At 47.7% G+C, this 21,385-nt stretch overlaps 1 protein-coding gene across 1 annotated transcript; it reads right to left on the reverse strand.

The window, feature by feature from the left end:
• Positions 1–10,072: 10,072 nt before the first annotated feature.
• PMF1 (polyamine modulated factor 1) lies at positions 10,073–21,264 on the reverse strand. The gene is made up of 5 exons (XM_066608743.1): positions 21,062–21,264; positions 19,426–19,531; positions 12,594–12,694; positions 12,130–12,325; positions 10,073–10,242 (listed from the first exon to the last, which is right to left on the reverse strand). The coding sequence occupies exons 1-5, from the start codon at positions 21,217–21,219 to the stop codon at positions 10,180–10,182; spliced, it is 624 nt and encodes a 207-aa protein (XP_066464840.1). The 5' UTR covers positions 21,220–21,264; the 3' UTR covers positions 10,073–10,179.
• Between the last annotated feature and the right edge of the window lie 121 nt (positions 21,265–21,385).

Here is a 21,385-nt window from a genome sequence, read left to right on the forward strand (position 1 = left end):
TCTGAAGCTTTCTTACAGTATGAAGCATGGATCCATGAAAGTCTTTTGGCTAGTTTCACAGCTGTGGCAGTAGTCAGAAGCACCTGGTAGGGGCCATCAAATCGGGGCTCAAGAGGGTGCTTCCTGAGGAACTTCTTGACGCACACCCAATCCCCAGGCTGCAAGATATGTGTCCCAGTGTCTGCCTCTGAGTCTGGAAGAGAACACCTGTGCATAGGCTTTGGTTAGTTCTTTAACAACAAAAATCACATACTTAGTCAACACATCAGATTGTAATTGTAACTACTGAGGATAGTAACAACCTAACCTTGGGGCTAGCCCAAAGAATCTCGTAGGGAGATAATGTATAATCCCCCCTAGGTTCATATCTAACACTGTATAAGGCTATTGGATGACAGTCTTTCCAAAGTGGCGTCATTTTTAAGTATCTTACTTTTTTAGCGTGCCACTACGTCTCTCCACCTTTCCACTACACTAAAGGTGGTACAGTATGTAAAAGGCCTGGGATACACCCAGAGCAGACATGACATGTTACATTCACCTGCGAAGTTTATACCTCTGTCTGACTCTGAGTCACTTCTGGTACCCCATATTCACAGTTTACCTCGTTCATGAGCTTCTTTGCGGTTACCTACTCGTTTGCCTTGGTAACAGGGTCGGCCTCCAACCTGCAAAGACATCAACAACAACAAGCACGTATTCATGCTTCCCAACAAGTGGGAGCTGAACGTAGTCAATTTGCAATCCCTGAAATGGGTAGAGTGGTCCCGGCAAGTGTGATGTGGCAAATTTACTTCTGCCCTGACTCACCTATGGCATAGATCATGCTAAACCGGACAAATGATGCAGCAGCTACAGAGAACCGAGAAGTCGCCCATCGTCTTTCAAGCGTCGTCGTCATTGCTGGTTTACTAGGTGCTTCTTTCCGTCCATCAGCTGGGCCATCATGGGATACAGGAACTGTGGTGGGCAAGTGCTGTTGACTTCACCACACGCTGTCCTGTTTCTGCTGCTCCCATATTAGTCCATTTATTCTTTTCTTCCTTGCTGGCTTGTAACTGTAAAAGTCTTTAGCATATCAAAGTCCAAATTTTTGTCAATGTCCAAAGTTTTTACCACTGACTCATGCCGTCAGTATCTTTTCTTCTTTCTTCCACGGCTTGAGGCCCGCTGCCTTTGCTGCGCTGTCAGCGAGGGTGTCGTCTCTCACCTCTCCAGTGTAGGACTCGGTGCGAACTCTCAACTTTGTCAGGTAGAAGCAGGGCCTCCATGCGACTCTGTACCGCTGCACCATTCTCAATTGGTTGTCCTGCTAAGGTAAAAACTGTCTGGCCTTCCATATTGGGCCGTAATCATGAGCTGTGCCAAATGCATACCAGGAGTCAGTGTAAAGGGTTGCCGGTCTTACCTCTCACCACTCTACTCGCCTCAGTGAGGGCCTTCAATTCCGCTTCTTGTACTGAGACATGCGGAGGCAGAACTCCTGCTTCTAGGACATCTTGTTGTGTGACCACTGCATATCCGATGTGGAGTCATCAATCCTCACCCTGGTACCATCTGCAAAAAGCTCAACATATGCATTATCAACAGGGGTTCTGGTAACTGTTTGCATACCTGCAGTTTCTTACCGAATTAGTACTAAATAATCGTGCTGATGTTCTATTTCACATGGCTCGGAATCTTGTTATCTTATTCCATTTATTTTTATTTTTTTTCAAACCCAATAGCTGATCTACAACACCTAAATCATCTATGGCCCAGATCACCTCTGCCTCCCCCCTTTTGAACAGGAATACTCAATGCAAAAAGAGTAATTGCGTTCAAACTAGTAAACCAAGAGGCACAAAAACAAGCACCTTGTAGGTCAAGGTGACATTATATGCAGCGAAGTCTGAGCGAAAATATTCTTTAGATTTTTTTTTTTTCCTTTCAGGTCGCAGTTAGCATTTTTTAACACAAGGGGGCGCCACACAATTCAAATTTTACGTCACCCAGTGTAATAGTATTTCAGGGTATGGCCAGCGTTTAGCTTTTACTCTCCTGTCGGAATATAATTATAGCTTCAGTGTAGACTGACACTAGAATATACAAAAGACTTAAAGAAAAACTAAAGAATACGGATGACTTAACATCCTACTCTGGGCAATTCAATCCCTCTTTCTTCACATAAAAAGTTAAATTACTTCATCAAATTGCGTGAAAAAAGTCTGCTGGGTGACTATAGGGAAATTATTTCATCTGTAGGAGCCTTCCATAACATCATCGGTCTGAGTATCCATTGGAGAAGCGGGCAGTGGAAAACAGAGCCCCTGGGAACATGAGAGAGCGTCCCCTGTCATGTATTCCTGGTCTCTGCCCCCCATGCATCAACTCCAATCTTCCATGCACTATAAACCAGCTTAGTCATCTACTATGTCCCAAGCTGCATCTTCACAAAGGTTTGTTTCCCTGAACTTATCACACATCCAAAGTGGCCACATCTTGGAGCGTAACAAAGTCTGGTCAAACAAAACCTTACTTCAGACAATCATGATGTTAGCACTGGATACAGTGGCATTGGGGAATATAGGCCTCCCAAATGCAGCAAAATGGCCGCCAGAGGCAGAAGGGGGCGGGGCTACAAATCTCCCAGGTGAGGCAAAATGGCCGCCGGAGGAACGGGCGGGCTCAGGAGTAGCAGCACTTCCAGGTGAGGCAAGATGGCCGCTGAGTAGCAGCACTTCCAGGTGAGGCAAGATGGCCGCTGAGTAGCAGCACTTCCAGGTGAGGCAAGATGGCCGCTGGAGGAATGGGCGGGCCCAGGTCCTGTCCCGGATGGGGAGGGACCGGAAGTAACATCACACACCCTGAAAGTGAGCACATGGGGGGAAGTAACTTCAGGGTGGGGGCAGGCCTCACTACATTTACTGCAGAGTCACACTATGTTGGATTGTAAACATTGCCAGCACGGCCGCCATTACAGGGAGGGGCTGTAGTCAACACAAAGACATTACATTGTTCATAAGTAATACACATCCCCCCCCCCCCTACATGCTTTCCCCTCTTGAATCTCTTAACTACGTTATACAAAAAAACTAGCTAAAAACGCCTTTCTTTCTGCTAGGCTTCCTGCTCATCTTCTGAAACTTTCTACAGCCTATCTTATCTGTCCATGACCTGACATTTCTTTCTGCAACTTTTCCTGGTCCTTTCCTATTGTTCAGTAAACTCTGCTCCCTTCCCTTCAGCAACCAGATCACAAGCTCTATGACCTTTGCCCTTGCTCACTTTGCTCCCCATTCTCTAAACAACCTGCGTCTATGCCTGAACCTTCTTCAAATCCTTCCAATATAACCTCTTTCCCACTCAGATTACAATGCACATTAATTCTACAAAACAAAGACAAAGGCAACAGAAAGGGTTAATTGGAAAAAGCTTTCAGTTCACTCTTATCAGCAGCCCTCCCCCCAATAATAAACACTGCACATTCTTTCTATAATACCAAACAGACGGGATTACTGGAGAATACCCACAACGGCTCAGGGTATATATATATCTCATCCACCTTTATATCAACCCAAGGTCTACTAGCAATCCCGAAGAGCACTTCCTGTACACGTCCTAGACAGGACATTTTAGCTATACACAGAGACTGACGATTATTTTAAATGACCAAAACCTCAATAATATTCTGGAGACATCAGCCGTCACAAAGCACGGCTATACTTCACACGTATATACCTTTTCACATATGAGAACATAACACGCTCAATCATAAAGGTAAGTATACGTATCATAAATCTTCCTAACCTCACACTAGTTTTACCTAGGAGCACGTGTCTCTGGCGTGTTCCCTCAGACTTAAACAGCCGAGTCCGCCCTTCCGACACATTAACCCTCACAGAATTTATCTCTTGGTCTTGTATACACAATTTTTAACCGTCTCAGACACAACAGCATACAAAATACCCCTAGACAGGTAACATGGTGATTTTTCGAGTGGACAGACCTGTCTTTCAGTGAAGGTCCAGTCTGGATCAGATACAGGCAGATTTAGCAGTCAGAACCCAGATCACATCGGTAGATTTACATAAAGCAATCTTACCGTGTTCTGTAGATTTTCGGGCCCCTGAGTTCTGCGTGCCATCTGCCGATCTCTGTACGTTCCAGGCTGTGACCTCACAGATCCACTCGCCCACCCAGGGACGCCACTGATCTGGATTATGATTTCTCCAGCAGGCTTCAGGGTATTTTGTCGCTTCCGAATTGTATCGTGTGCACACATCATCGTGGAGCAAATTAGACACAAGCTATCAGCCTCATATCCAAAATGGCTCTCTGCCCAGAAACAGCCAGACAGGGCCTTTTATTGTAAAGCATAACATGGGCGGGCAACAGGTTACATCAGTAACATATAGGATTCTCATTTGTCGGATCATATAGAATCCCCCCTCCTTCCTGCCCACCTTCTCTCAAGTCCAATGTATAAGTATACACCTCCCTATATACATCTCCCTAATGGGAAGTCCATGTGGACCGACAGCATGGGTGGGTCCCAGGAAGCCACTGGCGGTACATAAATATATCCCATTGCAGTGCCCAGCACAGCTGATGTAACGTCAGCTTTAATGCAGGTGGGCAAAAAATTAATTGGATTACACTGTAGGCGAGGGCCTAAAAAAATTGGTGTACCAACAGTACTAATGTACCTCAGAAAAATTGCCCATGCCCAACCAAGAGGGCAGGTGAAACCCATTAATCGCTTTGGTTAATGTGGCTTAAGTGGTAACTAGGCCTGGAGGCAGCCCAGTTAAAAGAAAAATTGGTTCAGGTGCAAGTTTCAACGCTTTAATGAGCATTGAAATGTATAAAAATTGTTTACAAAAATTATATGACTGAGCCTTGTGGGCCTAAGAAAAATTGCCCGTTCGGCGTGATTACGTCAGGTTTCAGGAGGAGGAGCAGGAGGAGGAGGATGAATAGAATACACAGATTGATGAAGCAAAAAGGTCCCCGTTTTGGATGGTGATAGAGAACGATGCTTCCATCCGCGGGTGCAGCCTACGTATTGTTTAGGTATCGCTGCTGTCCGCTGGTGGAGAAGAGAAGTCTGGGGAAATCCAGGCTTTGTTCATCTTTATGATTGTAAGCCTGTCGGCACTGTCGTTTGACAGGCGGGTACGCTTATCCGTGATGATTCCCCCAGCCGCACTAAACACCCTCTCTGACAAGACGCTAGCCGCAGGACAAGCAAGCACCTCCAGGGCATAGAGCGCGAGTTCAGGCCACGTGTCCAGCTTCGACACCCAGTAGTTGTAGGGGGCAGAGGCGTCACGGAGGACGGTCGTGCGATCGGCTACGTACTCCCTCACCATCCTTTTACAGTGCTCCCGCCAACTCAGCCTTGACTGGGGAGCGGTGACACAGTCTTGCTGGGGAGCCATAAAGTTGGCAAAGGCCTTGGAGAATGTTCCCCTGCCTGCGCTGTACATGCTGCCTGATCTCTGCGCCTCCCCTGCTACCTGGCCCTCGGAACTGCACCTTCTGCCACTAGCGCTGTCGGATGGGAATGTTACCATCAGTTTGTCCGCCAGGGTCCTGTGGTATAGCATCACTCTCGAACCCCTTTCCTCTTCGGGTATGGGAGTGGAAAGGTTCTCCTTATACCGTGGGTCGAGCAGTGTGTACACCCAGTAATCCGTAGTGGCCAGAATGCGTGTAACGCGAGGGTCTCGAGAAAGGCATCCTAACATGAAGTCAGCCATGTGTGCCAGGGTACCTGTACGCAACACATGGCTGTCCTCACTAGGAAGATCACTTTCAGGATCCTCCTCCTCCTCCTCAGGCCATACACGCTGAAAGGATGACAGGCAAGCAGCATGGGTACCCTCAGCAGTGGGCCAAGCTGTCTCTTCCCCCTCCTCCTCATGCTCCTCCCCCTCCTCCTCAACGCGCTGAGATATAGACATGAGGGTGCTCTGACTATTCAGCGACATACTGTCTTCCCCCGCCTCCGTTTCCGAGTGCAAAGTGTCTGCCTTTATGCTTTGCAGGGAACTTCTCAAGAGGCATAGCAGAGGAATGGTGACGCTAATGATTGCAGCATCCCCGCTCACCATCTGGGTAGACTCCTCAAAGTTTCCAAGGACCTGGCAGATGGCTGCCAACCAGGCCCACTCTTCTGTAAAGAATTGAGGAGGCTGACTCCCACTACGCCGCCCATGTTGGAGTTGGTATTCCACTATAGCTCTACGCTGCTCATAGAGTCTGGCCAACATGTGGAGCGTAGAGTTTCACCATGTGGGCACGTCGCACAGCAGTCGGTGCACTGGCAGATTAAACCGATGTTGCAGGGTCCGCAGGGCGGCAGCGTCCGTCTTGGACTTGCGGAAATGTGCGCTGACCCGGCGCACCTTTCCGAGCAGGTATGACAAGTGTGGGTAGCTTTTCTGAAAGCGCTGAACCACCAAATTAAAGACATGGGCCAGGCATGGCACGTGCGTGAGGCTGCCGAGCTGCAGAGCCGCCACCAGGTTACGGCCATTGTCACACACGACCATGCCCGGTTGGAGGCTCAGCGGCGAAAGCCAGCGGTCGGTCTGCTCTGTCAGACCCTGCAGCAGTTCGTGGGCCGTGTGCCTCTTCTCTCCTAAGCTGAGTAGTTTCAGCACGGCCTGCTGACGCTTGCCCACCGCTGTGCTGCCACGCCGCGCGACACCGACTGCTGGCGACGTGCTGCTGCTGACACATCTTGATTGCGAGACAGAGGTTGCGTAGGAGGAGGAGGAGGGTGGTTTAGTGGAGGAAGCATACACCACCGCAGATACCAGCACTGAGCTGGAGCCCGCAATTCTGGGGGTGGGTAGGACGTGAGCGGTCCCAGGCTCTGACTCTGTCCCAGCCTCCACTAAATTCACCCAATGTGCCATCAGGGAGATATAGTGGCCCTGCCCGCCTGTGCTTGTCCACGTGTCCGTTGTTAAGTGGACCTTGGCAGTAACCGCGTTGGTGAGGGCGCGTACAATGTTGCGGGAGACGTGGTCGTGCAGGGCTGGGACGGCACATCGGGAAAAGTAGTGGCGACTGGGAACCGAGTAGCGCGGGGCCGCCGCCATCATGCTTTTGAAAGCCTCCGTTTTCACAAGCCTATACGGCAGCATCTCCAGGCTGATCAATTTGGCTATGTGCACGTTTAACGCTTGAACGTGCAGGTGCGTGGCGGCGTACTTGCGCTTGTGCTCAAACAGTTGCGCTAGCGACGTCTGGACGCTGCGCTGAGAGACATTGCTGGATGGGGCCGAGGACAGCGGAGGTGAGGGTGTGGGTGCAGGCCGGTAGGCACTCGTGCCTGTGTCCTCAGAGGGGGGTTGGATCTCAGTGGCAGGTTGGGGCACAGGGGGAGAGGCAGTGGTGCAAACCGGAGGCGGTGAACGGCCTTCGTCCCACCTTGTGGGGTGCTTGGCCATCATATGCCTGCGCATGCTGCTGGTGGTGAGGCTGGTAGTGGTGGCTCCCCAGCTGATCTTGGCGCGACAAAGGTTGCACACCACTGTTCGGTCGTCAGGCGTCTCTGTGAAAAACTGCCACACCTTAGAGCACCTTGGCCTCTGCAGGGTGGCATGGCGCGAGGGGGCGCTTTGGGAAACAGTTGGTGGATTATTCGGTCTGGCCCTGCCTCTACCCCTGGCCACCGCACTGGCTCGGCCTGTGCCCACACCCTGACTTGGGCCTCCGCGTCCTCGCCCGCGTCCTCTAGGCCTACCCCTACCCCTCAGCATGCTGTATTACCAGTAGTGCAGAAACAGAACGCTGTAATTAAATGTGCCGCTTATTGGCCTGTGGTTGGAGGTTGACTTTGCTTACGGAACGCACAGCAGAGCCAGGAAAGAATTTTGCGCAAGCCTGCTGTAACACTTAGCTGGCTGCGTATGAATTAGGACAACTACCTGCAGCAGAGACCCAGTACACTGAGGACGGTCACAGGCAGCCCAAATAGATTTTTTTTTCCCAAATGTTTTTGGAAAGGCCCACTGCCTATATACACTGTATATGTCTTCTGTCCTTGCCTCACCACTACTGGCCCTGGACAATGTAAAATTACTGCAGGACGCAATGCTCTGCACGGCCGATATCCAAAAAAAAAAAAAAAAGTGCAACACTGCAAAAAGCAGCCTCCACACTACTGCACACGGTTAGATGTGGCCCTAAGAAGGACCGTTGGGGTTCTTGAAGCCTAAAATAACTCCTAACACTCTCCCTAGAGCAACTCCAGCAAGACAGCACTTTCCCTGAACTATGTCAGAATGCATCTGAGGCGAGCCGCGGGAGGGGCCGGTTTTTATACTCGGGTGACACCTGATCTCGCCAACCACTCACTGCAGGGGGGTGGTATAGGGCTTGAACGTCGCAGGGGGAAGTTGTAATGCCTTCCCTGTCTTTCTATTGGCCAGAAAAGCGCGCTAATGTCTCAGAGATGAAAGTGAAAGTAACTCGAACATCACGTGGTACTCGCCTCTAGTAACGAGCATCTCGAACATGCTAATACTCGAACGAGTATCAAGCTCGGACGAGTACGTTCGCTCATCTCTAGAGATCGCAGGTCTTGCAGCTGAACCCGGTGGTAAGAGCTGCGATGGGCTGTGCAGCTCATCGGGGGTGTTAACCCTTTAAATGCCGATGTCAATTCTGACAGCGGCATTTGAATCCCTCAAACTATAAAAATAAGATCAATAAAGTTTTGCTAATTGTTGAAAAAAAATATATAAAAACACAGCAAATCTTTTGCTTTATTTCTAAAAAAAGAATCTAAATAACAAAAATACATATTTCGTATCGCTGCATCCGTAAAAGTCCGATTTATAAAAGTAGCGCATGATTTACCCCGCACGATGAATGTTATGAAAATATATAAACAGACATGTTTTTTGGTTTTTTTTTTTGGTCACCCGGTTTTCAAGAAAAAAAAAACGATCAAAAAGTCGTACGTATTCCAAAATGCTACCAACACAAACAAGACGCACCGAAAGATGGCGGAATTTCATTTTTCCCCCATTTCTCTCTACTTATATGGCACCATTAAAAAATACAACTCGTCCCGCAAATAAAAGCCCTCAGACAGCTACACCGATGGATAAATATTGGAGTTACGATTTTTTTAAAGGGGGGGCAGGGGAACTAAAATAGAAATAAACGAAAAAGCTCTATCACTACTGGGTTAAAAAGGTGTGTGCGCAGTTTTAAAGCCCATTAGTGAGATCAGTAAAAAGGCGTATTGGCTGTCACTAAGGGGTTAATTGTCCATATATGTGGATTACACCAGGACACAATTACATACAGAACGTGTTTGAACCATTAAGCATCAGATTTTGGCCTGTGTATACAGGGGCAAGCTTTCTAAACACATGAAAAATAAAGGAAAAAATTCTGATTGAAGACGCGGGCCGCACTGCAGAGTTAGGGCTTATTCACATGTCGCTATATCAGCCAGGTTTTCACACCCGGCCGATATACGGTGTCCCTTTCTGCAGAGAAAGCAGGCGGGCCTGGCGCAGTGCACTGAGCTCCCGCCCCCTCTCCACTATTTGCAATGGGAGAGGGCGGGGCGGAACTTAGCCCCGCTCCTCCAATTGCAAACAGTGGCGAGGGGCGGAAGCTCATTGCACTGTTCCTGGCCCAGCCCACCTCCTCCCCCTGCAGAAAGGGACACCGTATATCGGCTGAAAACGTATGAATAAGGCCTTACTTCGTAGATTGTGGTAACATAACAGGAAGGCTACATGCCACAACTGTGAGCTGCACTCAGGGGACTCGTGCACAACTTGCATCAGACACCCATACATATGCTGTCCGATAGGCGGATGATGCACATTCATGGGCATTGCAGGTTCTACTTCTCGTCCCCCAAGATGACAGGAATAGGACATATTAGGGTTTTTTCTTGCGGACCACAAGTCTGTGTGAATAAAATATCCATGTGAATAGCCTCAGACTATAATAGGGCCGTGATCTGACGACCCCAAAATATACTAGTGTGCCCCATGTCATATGCTGTAGATTATAACACAGAGGGGAAAGAAGACGGCAGTAAATGATATTTATGAAAAAGAAAACAACTTTATTACCATGAACATTGATAATAAAAAATTCAAAAAGGAAGTTGTTTTTTTTTGCTCAGAATATGGAGAATCGGTGTAGTGACGGTCAGATCTCCTCCCTCGGGCCTTGAATGGAGACAATGAGCTCCCGCTGCGATCGGCTCAGGTTCTAAAGCAAAAAGACAAAACACCCCAAAATATTAGGGGTATGCACATGGATCAGCTGTCCAATACATGGATTATAGACTCACGGTTAACCTCTTTAAGGACACGGCCATTTTTTTTTTGCCCTTTCTTTCGTTACATTCATTCCAAGAGCGATAAAGTTTTAATTTTTCTACCCATCTAGTCAGGTGAGGGCTTTATTTTTCTTAGCGGGTTGAAATGTACTTTTAATGGCATTATTCTGGGATACATATGTAAATTTACTGCAAAAAAAATCTTTAGATGGAACAACAGCAGATAACCGATAGAATAACACTGCCCGGTTGCTGGCAGTGCCGGAGCTGTAGGTTCATATCTGACCAAGAGTGACGGCTGGATGGAGTTCTTCAATGTTGATGCTACCACAGAGGAGTTTTTTGTACCCTTTCAACTCAGGTGCACTGTTATGACAAGCTACAAGCATAGCCCAATTACTCCCCCCCCCCCCCTTGATCCTCCCCTTACGGGTTTCTTCCTTAATGTTACCCTTGGTTCAGGTCTCTTCAGACCAATTACAGTATATTTTGTTTCAGTAAGGGTTTATCTAATAAAGGAATAAAACTTTGAATTTAACTTTATTTTCCTCTGTAAGGAAATTATCTGAAATGTAATTTGGGGTACTTTGCCCAACTTTGTAACCACCTGACTATTTGAATGTAATATTGAAAGTCATGTTTAGTATGTTTTGACCTTTCCAAAAAAAACTAGTAAAAACTTTGTTAACCAAAGCTGATGCTACCCTAGATGAGATTTGAACCTGGGACCCCAGCGCTGCAAGGATACAGTACAGGAGCAGGAACTGAGCTCTCGCCCCCTCTCCCCCCCTTGCCACTATTTGCAATAGGATGGGGCGAGACAGGGGTAGAGCTAAGTCCCGCCTCTTAGCTCCACCCCCGTCCCGCCCCTCCCATTGCAAATAGTGGCAAGTGGTGGGAGCTCAGTTCCTGCTCCTGGCTCTTCCATCCTCCTCCCCTCAGACAAGGACACCGTATATCGGCTCGGCGTGAAAACCGGGCTGATATACGGTCGTCTGAATCCACTCTTAATGCCGTTAGGTAACACTGCAACCGGAATGATCTGTACTTGAAAACTATTATGTGAACTGTTTTTTTTCATAAAGCATTTTTAAAATTGAGAAAATGTTGCTTTCTCCCCAAGGTAATTTTTTTTTTTTACATCTTAACATTTATTTTTGTTCCACTATGACGCTTGCCTTTAATGTAATACACTGCAATACTTCAAATAGCAGTGCAAAGATGGCAGACCTGAAGGCCTTCATTAAGACCTTTGTTGCCATGGAAACTCATCTGCTCTTCCCCGTCTAACCACTTAGACACCGCAGTCACTGCTGCCCGTGGCATCTACAAGGTTAAACGGTGGGGATTAAAGTTATCTCTGATCTTAGCTATTGTAGCAGAGTGTTAACTGTACAGCTAGTGCTACACCCCGACTTTACAGATTGCTGCCTGGCGCTATGACCTCGCATTCAAAGGAGTCACAGGTTGCCACAAGAAAGAAAAAAAAAAAACCCAAAAAATCACAATCTCGATGGATTTTTTGCAGCGACGCAGTTGTGGCAACCTGGGACTCCATCCAGTTCAACGACGGTGCGAGGTCACACGGCCATAGACGATGTGTAGCGCTAGCCTGATACACGGCGAACACTGGCTGTGGATGGTTCAGGCAGAGCTACCGCACATATACATTCACCCTGCGCTGTAGTTGTAGGCCGCTAATGGGTTAAAAGGATTGCACTGCATTATTGCAATTAGTCCCACAACACGTTAAAGCGAAGTCCCTGTCAGGACAGGATGGGGTTTGTAGGTTGTTATAGGGTCACCCTCCTTTATACCTGCCAGGCCTGCTGCCTCCTCTCGATCTCCCTCCGCATTTCATCTATCTTCTCCCTCCCGGCCAGGACGGATTGCGCTAGCCTGGCGTTCTCCTGTTCCTTCTTCTTCAAGATCCTGCACAGGTATTCCCGCTGCTGGAGGAGGTAAGGCACAAGATGGCTGCGGACGTCTTCCTCTGGAATCCCACTAGGACGCCTGTGGGCAAACAGCATATGGTTGTCGTCCTGTGCGCCAATATCAATGGGGGTTGTTGTGCAATTCCTGCACACTGGAACAAACTATCAGGACAGAGATTTGTGCTGCTGGTAGCTCACAGAGGACGGGCTAGACTAGATGCAATAGTAACAAACCCTCAGCTGTGAGAATTAATAATTCGGTCCCTCTTTTCAGCCTCTGGATGTAAATAGAAATTCATAGACAGCAAGCACAGATCTTGAAAAAAGGTCTGGAGACTGGTACTCACCACTGCAGGTCCGTTTTGCTCCCGGCCTCCCTCTCCAGTTTGTCCAGCGAGTCCAGCAGCGCCTCCAGATTCCCCTCATCCTTTATTTCCTGAATCTCAGCCTAGAAGAAGTAAGAGATCTGTAGACCCCCAAATACATACACACCCCTTAAAATGTCACTAAGACATGAGTTTATCTATGTGGTTAAAGGGGTTTCACCACCACCTAAATGCCCGAACACTGGCACCACCAGCAATCTCGAGGACGGCACACCCCAAATACCCCATGTGACTGAAGCGGTGGTGAGCGTCTACTTCTATGGGATGAAGGGAGACTGCCGGGTGCATAGATTTCTGCCTGTCTCATAGAAGCGAATGGAGCGGTGGTTGAGTATGCGCGCCACCGCTTCATTCACACGGGGCATTCAGAAGGTGCCATTTTTGGAACAGTTGGGGGTCCCAATGGTCGATCCCCCAGAGATCAGACACTTATGGTTCTTTTAGATGAGCCGATTATCATTTGAACGAGGGATGTCATCGTTAGGCTGCATGAGAGCGAATGAGCTGTTTATACAGGCAGATACATCATTGGCGCACGTGAATGATCATCATTCTGTCTATGAGCACCGTCACTCCTTATTTCTATGGTTTTATAGCCCCTTTAACCCCTTCAGCCCTAGCCTGAGGCAGAGCTGTGGCACGTATACATCCATGGCGTCACCCTGCGCTGCAGATGTACGCTGGAGTATTCATTTTTTCGGCCCCGCCCTTGAAGAGCCATAACTTTTCATTTTTCCCCATTTTCATAGCTGTAGTTTCTATTAGTACTATTTTGAGAAACAGTCATCTTTTTGGTCACTTTCTATTCCAATTTTGTGGGAGGCCGTGCTATAAATAAAAAAAGGGGGGGGGGGAAATTGCAATTCTGGCATTCCGAATTTAATTTTTTTATTGGCCTTCATCGTGCAGCATAGATATTGCGATACTTTAACAATTCAACTTTTATGGATGCGCCAAAGTGTTTTTTTTTTTAATGGTTTAGTTTTCTTTATGGGAAAACAGGAAAAAGTTTTTTGTTTTTTTTTAAACTTTAATGTTTTTTACATTTTTTTTGTCAGAAAAACTTTTATTACATTTTTTTTTTTACACTTTCATTTAGTCTCCACCTTGGACTTCAACTTATGATCATTTGATCGCTAGTACTATATACACTGCAATACTTCAGTGTTGCAGTAAATAGTGAATTTTGTTGTTGCCTTTCAAGCTCCGCCGTTACCAGCAGGACTTGTTCGGCATTTATGAGTGGCAGTCAGCTGATCCGGAGAACAGGGGTCCCTGCAGAGACCTATAATGGAGTGGTGGCCGGGGGCGTGTGCCCAACTGTGATAGACATGATGATTAGTCAGTGTAAAATGTCTATCGATTTGTAATAAACTAGACGTATTATGTGTGTTTTGTGACTTCAGCCTAATGTGGAACTCTGCTGCATAAGGAAAGAGTTAAATCACAGTGTTATATGTTATTGCTTGTATTCAATACTGAGTGTTTCCCCAGTCCTTTCCCATCCCCCACACAGAAACTTCTCCATACTAACTTCTGCAACAAAGAGATACATGCGGTCAAAACTGAAAGTAATAGAACAAAGGACAAATGAGACACACAGTGGACTTCGGAGAGGGGTGGGGGATTCTATATGATCCGACAAATGAGAATCCTATATGTTACTGATGTAATCTGTTGCACGCCCATTAAAGGGCAGGTGTTATGCTTTACAATAAAAGGGGCTGTCTGGGTGTTTCTGCCCAGAGAGACATTTTGGATATGAGACTGATAGCTTGTGTCTGATCTGGTCGATGATGTGTGCACACTATACAATTTGGAAGCTACAAAATACCCCGAAACCTGCTGGAGAAAACCATAATCCAGATCACAACGGATCTATTTAACTACAGGACTGCTGGAGAGGTGCTTAGCAATGACCCTGAACCCTGCAGGCAGATAATGCACTTTTTCCTTACGTATGTAATTTTGTTCCATAGTATGTCCCCACAATGACAAGGCATGCCCGCAGGAGCTACCGGAGAAAGCAGATACCTGTGGGGACAACAGTCTCTGGCGAGGCTGATCTGGGTCTGTATTATTAAGGGCTAATTCGCACCAGTGATACGGGCCCTGTTAGAGGAGCAGGAAAATGGCCCCCACTGGTCAAACGGAACCATGAAGCCACGGACCCGGTTTCCTGCCGGACAGCATTTTAAATGACAACACGGCCCACCATGCGGCACTATTTCATCCTGTATGTTAACAGAATTCAGCAAAGCGGGCTCCAACCAAAACCTGCGACACGGATGTGAAAGGCCACGAGCCGGGCTGTCATACCAGGGGACAAGCTGTGAGTCCAATAGACTATAAGCCGCTGCCATTTTCTCTTTAAGGAAACAGACGGGCATCTCACTTGCCTTACAGCAGAATACCTAGCTGCGGCCCCAGGACCAGTGCCACCCGCCGGTGGGCAGCAGTTCAAGGGGATTTCCAGAACTTCTGATATTGATGATCTATTCTGAGGATGGGTCATCAATAGTGATCGGTGGAGACCTGCCACTCAGGGCTCCCGTCAGTCAGCTGATTAAAGTGACAGTGGGGTTCAAGTGAGCATCGCCATCACTACAGTGCGTACTAGTGCCGTACATTGTATGGCAGCTGTACCTGGTACTGCAGCTCAATCCCATTCAGTTGAGAGGAACTGAGCTGCTGTTAGGCAAGTGACAACACAGATCTGAAAACAAGCTGCGATGCTCTTCAGACAACTGATCGCTGGGGGCCACGAGTAGCAGATCCCCACCAATCAACGACTGATGACCTATCCTGAGTATAAGTCATCAATAAGTGATTAACCCCTTCAATCCCCATGACGTAGATTTACATTATGGAGGTGCGGGGGTTTGTATAGACCGGGATTGGAGATTGATCCCGCGGCGGGATTTCCGCCCGTGTGCAGGCGGCCTAAAAAGGCATGGTTTTGGTATCGCTGCATTCATAAAAGTAAAATCTATCAAAGTAATGCATTTAAAAAACACACAACACCAGAATTGCACTTTTTTAGTCACACCATCTCCAAAAAAAGATTTTATAAATGGTGGTTAAAAAGTTGTGCGTACCCCAGAATGGTACCAATAGAAACTACAGGAAGTCCTGCAAACAACAAGCCCTCACACAACTATGTTGGAAAAATAATTATAGCCGTCAGAAGATGGCAGCAGAAAATCATTTTATTTTTTCCAAAGCCATTTAATTTTTTAGCAAACGCTATACATTTAGTATCGTAGTAATCGTACCGACCCATAGAATAAAGTTATAATGTCACCCCCGGAGACGGCAGAATATTTTTTCATTTCACTAAACGTTTTTCAGAACATTAAAGGGGTTTTCCAGTTAAATACCATTGATTACCTATCCTGTGCATATGTCGCCAATAGTTGATCGTCCGGGGTCTGCCGCTTGGGAACCCGACCAATCAGCTGTGTGGGCGCATTCTGTCAGCGCCGCAATAGCAGAGCAAAAGCCTCCACGCCAACCTCTATGTAGTGGCCGTCACTCTTACTGCAGGCAAGACTCCCATTGAAATCAATGAGAGCCATGCCTACAGTTACAAGCGCCGGACACTACATGGGAGGTCGGTGCGGAGACTTACACTCCAAATACACAGAGGCTGGAGTGCAAACCTCCATGCCGACTTTCTTATAGTGGCCAGCGCTTGTAACTGCAGGCACGGCTCCCATTGATTTTAACGAGAGCCGTGCCTGCAGTTACAAGCGCCGGACATTATATAGAGGTCGGCGTGGAAACTTCAGCTCTGACCTCAGTGTAATTGTGGCTTTGACAGCATGCGCCCACACTGCTGATTGGTTGGGGTCCCGGGTGGCAGACCCTGGACAATCAGCTGTTGAGGACTAATCAGTCAATAGTATTTAACTAGAAAACCCCTTTAAGTAGTACTATTACAAAATACACCTTGTTCTGCAAAAAACAAGCCACAGATAGTCAAGTTGATGGATAAATAAGAGGTATGATCTCTTTAAAAAGTGGGGAGGAAAAGGTATATGAGGGTTTAGTATACAGGAAATACAATCCCAAGTACCAGGCAGCTCCACCCACACTCTCCTCTATTGCAGTATAATGTATCCATAACATATACGCTGTGGCTATACGGGTACATGAAGAATATACATCAAAGCTGGATATAATGTGAGAAGTCACATCTAGTTGGAGGCAGAACTTGTGTGGGATGCATCAGATTACAGTAAAAACAAGATTCTTGTACTTACCATGAAATCTCTTTCTCGTCTATATCATTGGGGGATACCTACTGCCACTAGGAGGGGGACACCAAGCAGAAAGTGTGTTAGCTCCTCCTACTACACCCCCTCTGCTAGCTAACCGGTTTGTATGTGAGCAGTAGGAGCAGCTAAGTAGGATGCAAAAAATAACAGTCCATATAAAAACATGAACACTAGTAAAAATGTACCTCGGCATAGAACGTGCAACCCCAAAGAGAACGCTCCAACAAGGAGGAAGATAAAAAGCCCTAAGATCAGACTGGGGGGGGGGGGGGGGGTGCTGCGTCCCCCAATGAATGAGATGAGAAAGTTCTTGTTGCCTCGTCCGTATCACTGGGGTGGGGGAAACACAGCTGAAGAATATAGGACTTTCCTGAGCAGTCGCTCGGGGTGGGAAGAAGTAAATGACACATGCAGCCATCAGGGTCAAGGACGATCAAAGCGTCTGAAAGAGGCCATCAGAGGTAGGTCCGCAAGGGTTGCACTAAATCCAGTTTGTGAAGAGCGCATGCTCTCGGATGAACCATGAAGGGACAAAATGAAGGCAAAACGATGCCCTCATTGAAATGGAATGGTGACACCTTAGGTAAAAAGGAGGGGACAGGAGCACCATGTTCTGATGAGAGACATTGAATGATGGCTGAGCCAACAAGACTGCGAGCTCAGAAACCCAGAGATGGAGGTGACCACTACCATGAAAGTCACCTTCCAGGTCAAAAGGCGAGCTGGCCCTTCATTCGATGGCCTGAAGGAATGAGATTGTCGCACATAAAGTACCAGATTAAGATCCAGAGGTGGAGCAAAAGAATAGTATGGAGGGGCGGCATGAGCAACCCCTCGTAGAAAAGTATGGACGGACGACTTGTATGTTAGTAGGCGGTGGAAAAGTATAAATAGTGTAGATATCTGACCCTTCAGAGAACTAAGACCCAAGCCCACATCCAGACCCTCCTGTAGTGTAATAAAACCCCCGCATAGGATGGAAGTTGCGTTGTTCGCACTAAATAGAAATTTTTCCAAACGCAATGATAAACCCAAGAGGAGGGGAGCGGGTTCTGGCCTTGATCATGGTTTGAATGACAGGTTCTGCAAATCTATGGGCTTTAGAAACCTCAGGTTCAACCACCACACCATTAAACGAAGCATGGACAAACTTTAGGGGAACAGGGGTCTGTGTAAGAGAAGATCTTCTGAAGAGGAAGACGCCACAAAGAGTCAATGAGCAGGTTGATGAGATTTGGACCAATGTGGGGCAATAAGAATCACCAGGAGGCCTTCCATCTTGATTTTCTTGAAAAGTCGTGGGACTAGTGGGAAGGGGGGGGAAAGATTACGTGAAGTGGAAGTCTGTCCATGGAATTACTAGCTGGTATACCACTCGAGCTTGGGGATCCCGAGACCTGGACTTCGGGATGTAGCTTGCATTCTCACGGGGCGACTGTCTTCCTGCTGGGGAAGTCTGCTATTCAGTTGTCCACCCCCTGGCAAGTAGCCTGCCGAGAGCCTGGAAGATGATCTTTGGCCCATGTTAGGATTTTCGCTGCTTCTGCCATGTCCTTTGTGCTGCCCGTCCTGTCTGGATGATTTATGTATGACACATCAATTCTTCCATAGATTTTTTTTTTACAGCGTTAATCATGCAGCATAAGTGACAACACATTTTTTCTGTGGGTCGGTACGATTACAATGATACCACAATTCCTATTTTTTAGGTTTTTCCACTTTTCTGCAATTAAAAAACCCCTTCTTTTAGAATTCTTTTTTTCCCCTCTCTAAATCGCTGCATTCAAAGTCCTATAACTTTTATTTCTCCATGGACGGAGCTCTATTAGGGCTTATTGTTTTGCGAGACAAGCTGTAGTTTTTATTGGTACCATTTTGGGGTACATACGGCTTTTTTGATCACTTTTATTGCGTTTTTTTGGGGGAGACGAAATGCTAAAAATTAGCATTCTGACTCTTTTTTTTTTTTGCGTTTATTTTTACGCTTTTTGTCGTGCAGGATAAAAAGCGTGTTCAACTTATTGCACGCGTCGTTACGGACGCGACGATACTAAATATGTTGGATTTTATTTTAGTTTTTTTGTGCTAATATGAGAAAACGCACAAAAAAGGGTTTTTCTTTGTTTTTGTCAGACCAGCATCAGCTAGAACTGGTTAGCTTGGTGCCTGCATGAGGAGTATAGCTAGTAGGAGGAGCTAACACATTCTGCTTAGCGTCGCCTCCTAGTGGCAGTAACTATACACAGTCTTCAGCTGTGTCCCCCAATGATACAAGAAAATGTGGTTGCTTTGTGTCATAAAATCTAGTACTTTGTGCCCCTGATGTCCGATCCCCCCCGAACATGAAGGTAATAGTCTGGGGCCATTTGTCCCCTCAGGTGCCGGACTACCAGACTTCCTGTAACACAAAGCATCAGTGTTCAGAACGTTAGCACAATCGGAATAACACCATTGATGGTTCAGAGTTAGGATGCCGGATTACTGGAAGTTTAACCTTTGTGCAGGAAATGTACCATTATGGTGGACTGCAGCGTGGATATAAAGTGGTTGTGGATCTTGCGGGTGATCTCCGGTTGGATCTTGTAGAATTGCCGGTAACAGCGAGCAAACCTCTGATAACTGCAAAAAGAGGGAGAAAACGGCAACGCCTGATTATCCACTTTTTTCCTCAATAATCTAGCACCTCACGACCCCAGCGGTCTACCGACACCGCGCCATTCATCCAATTTCCGTAAGCGGTCCCTGTGTGAGCTACAGGACTGCAGCAGTTCGCACGGCCCATGCACTATCTGTCCATGAAATGCGCCGCGTTTTCACACACGGAAACTCTTTCATGTGGATGAAAATGCGCTAAAAAGATGAAAGGCGGCCCGCCGGATTTCTCCAGTAAGGCCGCCTGCACCTGGGCGGAAATCCCGCGGCGGGATTTCCGCCACTGAAAGTCTGCATAGGAGTGCATTACAATACGCACTTCTATGCAGACGGCCGCGGTTTGGCCGGGCGAAATCTCGCGCGGCAAACAAACCACGGCATCTCCTATTTTTGTGCGGGGCACGCACTCACTCGGCCGCCGGCTCCGGTCTGCGCATGCGCTGGCTGAGCGGCAGCCGGCACATGAAAGAGCCGGGGCCGCCAGGCGCGGGTGAGTACGTGCTCGTCCCTGCAGGCTCTCGGGTCGGGTCCCGCGGCGAGAATTCTCGCTGCCGGATCCGACCCGCTCGTCTGCAGGCGGCCTAAATATGATGCGCAGTGAACAGACGTATTGTGGGTATTTTTACCGCTCCCCTAGACCTGCGGGCTTGGTCTGTAATACGGCTTGGTCTGTAATACGGATTAAAACAATACATGCTGCTATGTGATAAACATGCAAGTCTAGGGGTCTGCGCCGTCCGCATTCCAGGCGTATAACATACACGCGTAATACGGATGGCAGATATGTCCGTGTACCAGTGAAGCCCTAGAACTGCAGATCTTGCGCTGTGGTGAAAACCGCGTGTGAGGAGACGCTATGGGGCCAGATTGTCAGCCAATTACAAGGCCCAATCACTGCGGGCTTAGGGCTTGTTCACACGGGCGTATTGGCGCAGTATCTTACGCACATAATCCGCTGTGCTGAAGCCCCATTGATTTACATTGGGGTATTTAGACAAGCGCATTTTTCACGCGGCTTTTGGTTTGCGTGAAAAAAAAAGCGCATGCCCGACTTTGATGTGTATAATGTACCAGAGGAGACCATCGAAGACAATGGGGCAAAGACGCACAAAACCAAAGCGCTCACTGCATGTTTGTGCAAGAAAGGAATGTGGTTCAGTACGCATGTGCACAAGGGCTTTGGTTGTGATTGGTAAGTCATGCATTTAGGAAAGCTGGGTGACAGGTACTCAGCTCTCCCGACATTCTGCTAGTCAGAATGTCTCCTAACTGTCAGCTCTTCAGACAACACTAAACGCCATATACTGTACAGGAATACAACAACCAATCAAATCAGATGTACCACACCTACAACCAATCAGAAACCGCCAAGCAAAGATGTACAGCCAATCAGTACACACATCAAACTAACAACTAGCGAAAGCTAGGGACAGTAGACCAATCATACGGCAGGGAACATGACAGAACCGCCAATCAGAACGCGAGGCTGCGTCTCACCTTCCCGCCTCCATCAGTTCCTGCAGAAACTTCTCCACCACCGTGTTGAACAAGAAGAAGCGCCCGGATCTGCCGGGCGTGGCGGTGGCGGTGGCCGCGGGCTCCGTGCTGGGTGCAACGCCAGACGACGAGGCTCCCTCCTCATTTTCGTCCGCCATAGCCACAGGCCACACCCACCTTTTCCCCGCCACTTTATTCTGCGTTCTCATTGGTTGTTGGTGCTGTCACTCCTATGACTCGCTATAGTGGTGGCATGTCATTGGCTGAAATGACGTATATATTAACCCTTATACCTCTGCTGATTCTGTGTGTATGGGCGCCCTC

The sequence above is a fragment of the Eleutherodactylus coqui genome, chromosome 6 (genome assembly GCF_035609145.1).
Source record: "Eleutherodactylus coqui strain aEleCoq1 chromosome 6, aEleCoq1.hap1, whole genome shotgun sequence".
Classification (NCBI taxonomy): Eukaryota; Metazoa; Chordata; class Amphibia; order Anura; family Eleutherodactylidae; genus Eleutherodactylus; species Eleutherodactylus coqui.

Coding starts and splice junctions, on each gene's coding strand:
- PMF1 (XM_066608743.1), bottom strand. CDS start 21,219: ATGGCGGACGAAAATGAGGAGGGAGCCTCGTCGTCTGGCGTTGCACCC. Junction 12,326..12,593: donor AGCAAAACGGACCTGCAGTG/GTGAGTACCAGT, acceptor GTTTGCCCACAG/GCGTCCTAGTGGGATTCCAG. Junction 10,243..12,129: donor GGAGGCAGCAGGCCTGGCAG/GTATAAAGGAGG, acceptor TTTTTGCTTTAG/AACCTGAGCCGATCGCAGCG.